This window comes from Ursus arctos, unplaced genomic scaffold (assembly GCF_023065955.2).
Source record: "Ursus arctos isolate Adak ecotype North America unplaced genomic scaffold, UrsArc2.0 scaffold_2, whole genome shotgun sequence".
Taxonomy (NCBI): Eukaryota; Metazoa; Chordata; class Mammalia; order Carnivora; family Ursidae; genus Ursus; species Ursus arctos.
In genome coordinates, this window is record NW_026622874.1 from 59,528,391 (window position 1) to 59,540,499 (window position 12,109).

A 12,109-nucleotide genomic window follows, 5' to 3' on the forward strand; every position below is an offset into this window, starting at 1 on the left:
CCAGAAATAATTTTCCACCGTAGGCATGAAAATGACCATTTTAGTGTCAACAGCCACCAGACAGTCTAAAAATACTGTACAATGCTTTCATTTCCCCCATCCTGAGGAGGGGGATACAGGGGGTCACTGTCTTTGCTACAACTGCCAGGATCTTCCTCCTATCTGAAATATAACAATTAGAATCTTCACAACGGGGGCACCTGGGTGGCACAGCGGTTAAGCGTCTGCCTTCGGCTCAGGGCGTGATCCCGGGGTTATGGGATCGAGCCCCACATCAGGCTCCTCCGCTATGAGCCTGCTTCTTCCTCTCCCACTCCCCCTGCTTGTGTTCCCTCTCTCGCTGGCTGTCTCTATCTGTCAAATAAATAAATTAAAAAAAAAATCTTAAAAAAAAAAAAAAAGAATCTTCACAACGGCAATCTCTTCCCCTTGATAACTTACTGCAAAAACTTCATTTTTTTGTTATGAATTTGCACACACGTGGAAGTTTCTGGCTAAGTGAATGAAAAGTAACAAAGTCTCCTTCTTCATCCCTACTGTTTAAGCCACAAATAAATATTGCTCCCTTGACAATAAGCCAAAAGGAAGTTCGTTCCATACTTTCTTGTAGTATACTTGGTTGTAATAGTTCCAGATTTCAGTTAAATGAAAAGTCATAAAAGTAGACTAGTTCCACAGATTCCAACAAAAAGGTCATCAAGAAGACTCAAATTATAGGAGGTTTAGACTGTTGCTCATGGTCCCTGTTATACAAGGTCAAAGCTCTGGCTTTCCACAGGAGTTCATTTGAAGACTTCATAAAATATCATAAAATCACAAGGAGAAATACAGGCAACTGGGATACCTGAGGATATGAAGAGCCCCGTGTGACTTTCGCTCTGTTGTAATAGCCTTTTTGAAACCCAGGGGTGGAGGGGAGGATTCATGAATCCACAGTTAGTAAGGGTCAGAGTATCACCACAGCTCTCCGCTCAGAAGGATCCATCTGGAAGTCACTCTCTCACAGCTTAGGGGCAGAGCCCTATTCTAAGAAGCTGAGTTAGCGTCTACCAAGCACTTAAGATCTAAAAGGGCACTTCCTGGAGATCATCCAATTATTTTCGGTATTTTTTAATCTCTAAGCCCTTTTAAAATAAAACCTCATGTAAAGATCAAATACATTAAACATGTCAAACTAGAACTGCTCTTGTAATGGGAAGATGGAGTTAGAGACAAAGATGTTTAGTATCCATTCCCCCTCCCTACAGGAGCAGTCTCCCCAGCAGTGGAACCCCTAGGGTTCCTTGGAACACAGTTTGAAAATCATTAAATCTGTATGCTCAGAGAAAGACATGGATTGTATACGGAAGGTTGATAATGGCAAGTATCAGTCTTTTTTGTGGGAACAGGGAAAGCCAAAGAATGAAAGACAAAACAAAAATAGCAACACTGTGGTACAAATATAGACTATAAGATTATATCTGTAATACTACTATTGCACATCCATAAAACTAAATATACATATCATCAAGTAATAGGAGGCAATGTGAGCAAATAAAAACATCTGATTCAGTTAAGGGCAATTTTTCTGTAGTGTTTCTGTTACCTTGATATTTTTGCAATAAAGTAACATTTTTTACAAAGGAAAGAAACGCATTAGTCAGATCTGTTTATTCTACAGTTGAGGACATGAGGTCCAGATTTGACAAGGAACGTGCACACTCAAGGGCCTGAGCTGCAACATTCAGTCACTATCACTTACAGAGAAGAGTGGGTTATAAAAACCACAGCTCTGAACTCCACCAGGAAAGGTACATTTGAGCTATTCTGCCATTTTCAAAGGCACTAATTAGAACTGGTCATGGGGACAGATTTTATGATACACTTTAGAAGAAAAAAATGGGGGCAATTCAACAAACATTGGTCAACCAACTTCTAACTGCTTAAAACCCTGTTCTAAATGCCCTGTGACACACACAGACGAGCGGGACATGTGCTGCTCTTCAAGAGTCCACAGTGTCATGATGAAGACAGACACAAGCAACCCTTATTCTAAGAAAGAATGGAAGCCATGCATGGACAAATAACTCCAACTTGGAACACTGAAGAAAAGGTCATGATCAAAGAACCTTAAAAGATGAATGTATGCTCCCCACATGCCCCACTGCACTGCATAGCACAACTCCAGATCAGCTTTCAAGGTGACCCAGCTAGACAGAGAAGGGGCAAAGGCCAGTCCGAGCCAAGGATAAGCATGAGCAAAGGCAGAAAAGACATAATGTTCAGAGAATTATTTGGTCCAGCTAAAATGTATGGGGCAGTAGGAATGGAGGGAAATAGAGGAGACCAGACTGGAAATACAGGCTACGTAAGGTTTCTCGATAAAGCCAGCATAAAATGAAACATTTAACTTGTGCTTCAGGGTGGGAAATCTAGAAGTATGGAAATAAGCAAGGAAAGAGACTAGAGGCACATTAAGACTTGAATGAGCAGAGCCTTGAGTGGGGAACAGAAATGAAAAGAGCATGCTGGCAAGGGGAGACGCTGCAGAAGTTTTGGCAACATAATCTGTCGCTTTCTGATCAGCCACCTGGTTTAAGTCAGGAGGAGAGTCCAAACAATCATTACATGATCCAACTACTTTAATACCTCCGGTATATCTCATTACAAACTTTAAAATGAACATTCCATGCTCAGTACCTTCACTTTCCCAGGCCTGCAGCCGATCCTGGTCCCTGGTGGCACTGCCCAACACCTCTCGAGGGACAGGCTCCATTCGTGAATCCATTTTCTCTTGCTGAGAGGACTGGTTAAAATCTTCAATGGCCTTCTGGAAAAAGAAGTTCAGCTCCTCAAAGTTCATGGCCTGGAGCTCTGCATAAAGTTCCACCTGCTGGGCTTCATCCAGCTCATTCCAGAACTGTAGCAGGTGTTCCTGTCCAGCTTTGGACAACCTGAGTTTGAGATCGTTAACATTCATAATGCTCTGGTAGCCAAGCTTTGTGACGATCAAGGTGTAATCTCTCTACCTGTAAACCTAAAAAAAAAAAAAAAAAAAAAGGAATTGATGGCAGGTCAAAGTCCAACCTCAAAACCAAAGGACCTTTTCCTACTACAAATAAGTACATTTAAAAAAAACTTCATGTTAAGGGAATTAACTTCTGCCTTTCCCTCACAAGATTTGTGAGATCCAACTTGTAAAGACATGAACAGACGTTTCTCCAAAGAAGACATCCAGATGGCCAATAGACATACGAAAAGATGTTCAACATCACTCATCATCAGGAAAATGCAAATCAAAACTACAATGAGATATCACCTCATACCTGTCAGAACGACTAAAATAAAAAACACAAGAAACAAGTGTTGGCGAGGATGAGGGGAACCCTCGTGCACTGTTGGTGGAAATGCAACTGGATAGCCACTGTGGAAGACTGTATGGAGGTTCCTCAAACAGTTAAAAATAGAACTACCCTATGATTCAGTAATTGCACTACTGGGCATTTACCCAACAAAACAAAACAAAAACACTAATTCAAAGGGATACATGCACCCTTATGTTTACTTGCAGCATTATTTACAATAGCCAAGTTATGGAAGCAGCCCAAGTGTCCATCAACTGACGAATGGATAAAGATATGGGGTGTGTGTGTGTGTGTGTGTGTGTGTACACAATGAAATATTATTCAACCATAAAAAAGAATGAAATCTTGCCACTTCCAGCAACATGAATAGAGCCAGAGAGTACTATGCTAAGTGAAGTCAATCAGAGAAAGGCAAATATCACAATTTCACTCATATGTGGAAATTAAGAAACAAAACAAATAACAAAGGAAAAACAAAAAGAGACAAACCAAGAAACAGACTTTTTCTTAACTACAGAGAACAAACTGATGGTTAGCAGAGGGGAGGTAGGTGGGGAGAATGAAATAGGTGATGGGGATTAAAGAGGACTCTTGGGGCGCATGCGTGGCTCAGTCGTTAAGCATCTGCCTTCAGCTCAGGGCGTGATCCCAGCGTTCTGGGATCGAGCCCCACATCGGGCTCCATGCTCCACTGGATGCCTGCTTCTTCCTCTCCCACTCTCCCTGCTTGTGTTCCCTCCCTCACTGGCTGTCTCTCTCTCTCTGTCAAATAAATGAATAAAATCTTTAAAAAAAATAAATAAAGAGGACTCTTATCGCAATGAGCACTGGATAATGTACCGAACTGCTGGATCACTATATTGTACACCTGAAACTAATATAACACCATAAGTTAAATATACTGGAATTAAAATTTTAAAAAATAAAAATAATTAAAAATTTAAAAATAAACATGTAAGACAATTAGTATTACTAATTGTAATACTAATTAGCATTATAAACCAGGCACTGCGCTAAGAACTTTACCTACAAGGTCTCATTTAATTTTCACGTACTCTACAACATAGGTACTACTACTATTTTCCTTACTTTACCATTGAGGAGACTGAGGCAGAGAGACAACACAACCAGGCCAACCAGTGGAGCTGGGATGTGAGCCCACCAGACGGTCCAATTCGAGGGCTCACAATCTGACTACCTCACTTCGTTGCCTCTGTAGTACTCCTCTGACCATGAGCTACCACTGAAGGAACACCTGACTTCTTAGTAAAAACTGCTCTCCTTCTAGTGCTAATGATGGAAATGATTCTTTTGCATTCAGAATTAAAAAATTCCAGGAACACCTATAATCATTTTATTTCAACAGCAACTTCTACAGAGAAACAATAAAAACGTATCTATTATCTTTACTAAGAATTGAACCCTAAAGGGACAAACAATTCACACATAACAATCAACAGATAAGACAATGTAATACAGCAAAATGTTAAACTGTGTACTATTCAAAAATAAGAGAAAGAGGAAATATTGAATCTACTTGTCTACTCTAGATAAATGCAAGAGAAGGCAGGCGTTGTCTAGAAAGAGTTCACAAAGGAAGCATGATCCGAGCTGTGCGTGCCTCAAGGGTTGAGCAGATTACACAGATAAAATCAAAAAACAAGCAGAGTCGGCCTGTGTGACAGAGAGCAGTCAAGAAAGCTGAAGTTCTATGTAGCATGATGGGAAATGATGTAGGGTAGGACTTGACCATGAAGAGCCTTGAACCAAGCCAAGGAATTTAGACCTAACAGAATAACAAGAAGCCCACAGCAGATTACTCAACAGGGCCATGTCACCATGCTTTAGAGAGATGAGAGAAAGAGCAATGGGATAAAAGAAATGGTAAGGAGGAACAACTAGAAGCAGGAAAACAAGTTCAAAGACAACTGCAGGTATGAAAAGCTGAAGTTCTGAACCAGATTAGTTGCAAAGGAAATAAGTGTGAAAGGGAGAAATTTGAGGGTCACTGTAAAGAATCATCACCGCATTATAGCTGCTTAGACGTGAAGGACAGGAAAAAAAGGTACCAAACAAACAGCCTGCTATCTCCTATCATAAGAATAGTGGTAAGTAATAGACACCGTAGTTTGGAGCAATATTCTGGAGTTCTCTATGCCTCACCTGTAAAGTGGAATTAATAACAGTATCTATCTCATCAGTACTATTAAACATCAAACACCATTTACAAACTCAGGTTAAGAGAACCTACATCTGTTCCCTGAGGCAGCAATAATAACACCTGTCGCTTACGTCTCACTTCTGTGTGACACAGTACAATTCTAACTGCTTTACAGATACTTGTTCGTGGAATCCTCAAACAACGCTAAGCTACTGTTGCTGGGATTACTTTACAGAGGAAGATACTGCACCAGAGATGACTTGCCCAAGGTTCCAAACTAGTAAAGTGATAGAGATTGGACTCAAACCCTAACAACCTGACTCTTAAAGTCACACTCTTAACCGTTATACGATACTGCCTCTCAGGAGATAAGACTGCGGGGGTGGGGGTGGGGTATAAAAGAAAGCAGTGAGAGAGAGTACATTATTTATACTTTATTCAGAAATATAGACACAACTGATGTTCTTACATCTGACTCACTTTGCAGAAATGAGTTCACAAACCAACAGAATGGAGAAAGAAAAAATGTACAGGATAAGCAGGTGAAGAACTTCACAGGATGAGTAAATACGTCATTTTCATGGTGCACTGGGTGTTATATGCAAATACTGAATCATGGAACTTTACATCAAAAGCTAGGGATGTACTGTATGGTGACTAACATAACAATAAAAAATTATTATAAAAAATAAATAAAATAAAATGCATTATTACTTTTTATTCAGTACTGGGCACGTTGATCCAAATCAGAAATTGCTCAGAAATAATTTTAACTAATGTCCACTCAAAAATAAATTCAGGAAACGTATTATCATACAATAGAGACAGGCTCAGAGCTTCTATAATTTTTTTTCTTTAAATAAGGTGTCCTAAAACTGAAGTGATAGACTGGCTTCAGGACTCTTATCAAATCAACTTCAAATTAGATGAGCACATAAGATTCAGTGTTTATATTCCCAACGTTTATTTTTGGTTTGTTATTTAGATTTACTTTAGGGATATAATGCTTCAAGTGTGAAACGAACAATACTATTTATAAAATCCACCTTATGAGTTATCACTGATTTCTAACGAAGTTAAGGCTTCTATATGAAACAAAAATGAAACCCTATTATCAAGGTGGGACAGTTCTACCTTGCTGTCACCTAAGACCCCTGTCCTCTCCTCCAAGTACTTCCTATAGTCCCTCCTATCTACTGAAATCCCATTCACCCTTAAAGGCCTGCCTCACATACTCCAGCTTCAAGTGAATCTTTACTGGTTTAGGAATCAAACAGAACTGACTTTTATTCCTGGCTCTATTCCTTGGGCCAAGTTATAGATACCTTCACCTCTGTTAATTTCATCTGCAAAATGGAAACAATAAAATTTTCTTCACCAGGTTCAGAGGCATAAGTAACATTACATCCAATGAGAAAACGAGGCTCAAAGAGATTCAGTAATTTGCCAAAGGCTACGTACCCAGTAGACAGAAAAACAGAAATTTTTAACCCAGATAAACCTGACTCTAACGCCTATGATCTTTGCATCAGACAGTAACTCTCATAAGCAGGGGAAATACTAAGAATTCAACCCAACAGCTCGTGTAAGAGAGGCAGGAGAGCTGATGGAAGTCAGCATCGGGCTCCGGAGCCAGCCTGGCTGGGCTCAGACCCCAGCGCCACTATTTCTTCATTCTGTGACCTTGAACAAGTTAACTTAACCTTTCTGTGCCTCAATTTTTCTCATCTGTAAAATGAGGATAAAAACAGTACTCACCTCTAAGAGTAAGAGGATTACTGAATTAAAATGAAAAGCACTTAGAACAGTACCTGACACATAAAAAACATAAATGTTATCAGCTACTATTATAAAAGTGAAATCTGTGCTTCAGACCACTCACTGAGTTACAGAACATAAGGAGAGCTACCACCTGAGGTAGGCAGTGGAGGATGAAAAGTTTGCCTGCAAGAAGTAAAAGAAAACCCAGTCAGTGGGAACGGCATGAAAAGTGGTTCAGGTAAAGAAATATATTCAAGGAACAAGGCATGGTGCTGGGATATGGGCAGCATGTGGCTGTAGATGAGGCTGAAACGTGCTTCAGTGCTGCTACTTCTGTTCAAAGACAGATGATGAGCCCACAACCTCACACAGGCCAAGAGGTTCCTGTTCAAAGTCTCCTTTTCACATGCAGAGATACGTCAATAGTCAATTTATGAAGGAACATTATTTAACTTACATGTGCGAGTCATTCATTCAATATTTAATGAGCACTTACTGTCTGCCAGGCGCTGATGCAGGGGACACAGACACAGCCACGCACAAAGCGACAACACGCATGCCCACATTCCAGTACGAGACAGGGAAACATATAAAATGTTAAGCAGAAGAACAAAGTGGGCGAAGCAGTGAAAGGGCAATGGGGGGGGATGGTGGATATTTTAAATGGGGTGGTCACGTGGGACCTCTGAGACATTTGACAATCCATCCGAATGAAGAGAGAGCAAGCAAGCCAGTATCTCAGGAACATTCTAGGGACACAGGAATGTGCGAGGTCAACACAGCTGGAGCACAGTGACTGAGCCCGAGTGACTGTAATTGAGGCGGACACTGAGCAGATCAAGTAGGGCCTTTTGGTCAAAGTAAGGACTCCGGGATTTGGGAAGCCACTGGAGAATTTGGAGCAGGGGCACTTCATGGTCTGATTTAGGTTTCAGAAGGATCATTCGTTGTTGTGTGGAAAAATATTCTGTCATGAAGGGAAAAGTGGAAGCAAGCAGAGACGGCAGTTAGGGAACTACTGCAGTAGTCCAGATGAGATGATGTTGGCTTAGAGCGGTGGTGGATGTGGACCCTAATCCTACAGGATTAGGTAATGGGGGGAATGTGGAGACAGAGAGGAAGACAGGAATCAAGCAAAGAGGACTGCAAGTGGTGGTGCCCCTTACTGAGGTGGGGAAACGTTAGGACAGGAGCAGATTCAGAAATGCGTGTGGAGAGTGTGGGAATCAACACTCCACTTCTGGACATGTTAAGCTGGAGGTGCCTATTAGACAGACAAACAGAAATGTTGATGAGACAGCAGAATGTAGTAAAGTTCAAACGTGATACTAGAGCTAAAGATAAAACTTTCAAGGTCATCAGCATACATGATATTAAGTTATGAACTTAATGAGATCCTCTGGCAAGTGCAGATGGATAGAAAAGCAAAGAAATTGGAAGACTGAGCCTTGGACAGGTATTAGGATATTAAAAGGCATTTCTATTGATTTATATAGATTTCAAGAGATGTGATACCATTATTTTTTAATTAAAAAAAATACATCATGTAAAAAAAAAAAGTTGAGAGAGACAGCTTTCTACTAAACTATCTTCCAACGAATTGGGACTTTCCTAAGGCCTCATCTATACTACTGTTTCTGCCCAAATTTAAAGGAGCATACTATAGCAGGAAGATCAGGCAACCAGGTAAGTGAAGAATCGGAAATCGTAGTTCTTGGTCCCTCCCCATCAACTGACCCTGTGCAAATCATTCCACCTCCCTGTGTACACATTTCCTCATAAAGACAATAAAACCAGCCTTCCTCACACACCCTCAAATGACAGTCAAGCGTGGAGAGTCCCTGCCTACTAAAACACATACGCAAACATTTTAAGATATAAATCAATCTTTTCCTAAGGAGTCACTGGATACCCATCTACCTTCAGATGCTTGGGAAAATGGAACCATGCAAATAAGACAACTCATAGGTTAAATTTTTCCCTACATAGGTTAAACTTTGATACCTGGACTTAGACCATTGGTGGTCTGCAAAGGTTGACAAGGTCACATGTGCTAAGTTAATTCTGGTAAGAGGTCTGGATGTATGTGTAACGGTAAGCAATAGTGAATACAAGAGTTAGAGTAGGATTTTTATTTTGACAAGCAAAGTCTGAAAAAGTCAAGGATCTGCTCTAGAAATGATGACAGAATTTGGTATACGCCCATAGCCTAATACATCTGCATCAGAAACAATGACAAATTTGGTAAAAATCCACCATGATCAAATATACCTTTATTAGAATTTAAACACCACTATTAAAGAAATCCAGTATTTCCCCTCCTATCCTGGTCTCCCTCCTGCCCCTATCTCTTCTGCTATATATGCCCCCAAAATTGATAAGTAAACTTCTTAGAACTTTGGAAAAATAGTCTTGGAGTTGAGCCATAACCACTGAATCCTATAAATGCTTGGCAGCCCAGCCTATGAAGTCTTTCTTAATCCCAGCTAAGGGAGCCAACTCACTAATAATGAGGGAATAGAAACTGCCTTCAGCTTCCTGTAAACCCTTCTGTCCACAAGTAAACAATTTCACCTTAAAAGTCCTTAAACTAAAAGCACTACATAATGACATTTTCATATTATCATAATCACTATTACCTGATTTCAGATTTCATAAACCGGGCACAAATAAAAACAGAACAACATCAGGCCAAACTTAACACAATCTTCAGGAAGCCATATGTTCAGCACATGTGTGCTCTCAGCCTTCCAATCCCTTCCAATCCCATCCTCCTGCGTGGCCAAGACAGGGGAAACCCCACAAACCAACCCTCTCCCACCACCAGTGTTAAAACCAACCAACCAACAAAAAGGGGCAAGCGGGCTTTGTCCCCCTCTCACGTTCTCCGCAGATATATCCACTCCTCCCTGCCGACACCCTCAGAATTCTCTCCCTCTTCTGCGCCAGACGGCCCACCCCGTTCCCGGCGGACACTTCCAACGACCACTTGTCCCCACCGGAGGCCCCCGAGCTTGCCCAAACTGTCCGCAAGGCCCCGGCCCGAGAACCTCAAGGCCCCTGCCCCTCCCGCCCCCCCCCCCGCCATCCAGGTGAGGCCCACCCCCAGCCGTTTGACGAACCCCCGATTCCACACATTGCCCGTTTCGGTCCTCCCCAAAGCCCCGGCCGGCTGCGGCGCCCTCCCCAGCGAGGAGTCCGAGCACGGGAAGCGCCTGCGGGGCGCGCCGGGCGGCTCCTCGGCCAGGGCCAGGCTCGGGCGCCGAGCACCGACGTGGCCGTGGGAGCGTTCGCGTGGCGGGACCGGGCCCCGGCGTCCCCTCCGGGCTGGCGGGTGGCGGGGAAAGAAGACAGGACTGGGCGGGGAGCCGCTCACCTCCCTCGGCGCGACGGTGACTCCGCCCGGCTTCGGCTCCCCGCGCGCGGCCACTCCTCGGCGTCCCGCGCCCGCTCCGAATATATACCCTCATCCGGGGGGCCGGGACGGCGGGGCGGGCCACGAGCTGGCCCGGGGAGCACGGCCCCAGCCACCCCGCCCCTCTCTCGCAGCGACGAGTGGCTACCCGCGCCGGGCGGAGCCGCCACCGCCCGCCCGGCCACGTCAGCGCCGCGAGAGCCGGCGGCGAGGAAAGCGCCGAGGGGGCGGGGCCTTGCGCGTCACTCATTCCCTGGCCCAATGGGGACGGCGCTGGGAGTCCGGTCCGCGGGCGGCCCCGCCCCCCCCTCCCCGGCGCGCGGCGGACGGGGAGAGGTGTGCGCTGCGTCAGCTGGAGGGGGTGAGGCCGGAGGCGGGCAGTTGTCTCCGCGACCGTCCCCGGTGAACCTTGGCGTCACATCTGGTCCCGCGAGGTGCCAGCCCACGGTTCTTAGTCGTCCTCTGGCCCAGCGCCTCGGCCGCACGCAGTTAAAAGAAGCGGACAACGGAGTTGGGCGGGGAACGGTGTCATCCGGCTAGTGGATTTCCGAAGGGCCGCGCGGAGGATTACGAAATGCGGCCGTGCCTGCGAACCGACCCCGGAGGGCGGACCTGGGACGCCCTCTGACCTTGGGCTGGCTGTTTGGTCTTGGGTCGGCGGCTTCTTGCAAGGGCTCCGACTTTCTTTCTGCTTTATGGCGTTTTTGGTCCTAAGTGCGGGAAGCCAGGCCCGTTTACTTTTGCACAAACAGGCAGGGAAAGAGAGGAAAGGCAAGCAAAAGTATTAGGTAATGAAAAGCGCGCCAGTGAGAAGGAGCCCAGATGTCCGTTCTATGTGACTGTGTTACTTCCTCAGTATTGGACATGAAACTGGTGGTTGGACTGGGTGACCTCCATGGCCGTTGCACGGCCCACGGTTTATAATTGCCTGTGTATACTGTCAGTCCTGTTACAGACCTTCTGTGGGTGTGCACATGCAGGTTATAAGCTCAGAACGGAGCCCTTAGAAGCTGGGTTTACATTTTGAGCTGCGTTGGGCTTTGCAGTTTTGCAAGAAGTCCAATATGTTGGAAATACCAAAACACACCTAGATTTAACATAGCAACTAACAAAGAATTTCAGGCGTTTAGGTGCCTTTCCTCTACCTCAAGTACAAGAGTCTTTTCATTTACTTAATCGATTGCAAAATCACCCACCACATTAAGTAACAAAAATGTACACTTGGTAAGTAATGCTGGTAGATTCGTATTCAGGAGGTAAAATATTCTCCTGTTGTCATGATCCCTGAAGTTCCTCCATTTATGTGAAAGATATATAGTGTAGTGGTTAAGAGCAGGGGATCTGAAGACAGAATTCCAGCTTTTTTATTGAGTATGATCTTTGGTAAGTTAATTGATGCATGCATCAGTTTTCTCATCTATAAAATAC

At 43.9% G+C, this 12,109-nt stretch overlaps 1 protein-coding gene across 9 annotated transcripts in view; it reads right to left on the minus strand.

Moving 5' to 3' along the window:
• Nucleotides 1–10,851, minus strand: part of UAP1 (UDP-N-acetylglucosamine pyrophosphorylase 1) — a 56,676-nt gene extending 45,825 nt beyond the window's left edge. For 4 of the 9 annotated variants that reach the window (XR_008960285.1, XR_008960284.1, XM_044390680.3 and 1 more), the window contains exons 1-2: nucleotides 10,643–10,848; nucleotides 2,680–3,016 (exon numbers count right to left, since the gene is read on the minus strand). Coding sequence is in view for 6 of the 9 variants with exons in the window: in XM_044390680.3 (XP_044246615.1) it covers nucleotides 2,680–2,959 (280 nt within the window). In the remaining 3 variants the exon portion in view is untranslated. Of the gene's footprint in view, nucleotides 1–2,679; nucleotides 3,017–10,642 lie in introns of all 9 variants that reach the window. The other 5 variants (XR_008960283.1, XM_026517241.4, XM_048225025.2 and 2 more) reach the window with 2 other exon arrangements.
• Nucleotides 10,852–12,109: the final 1,258 nt, after the last annotated feature.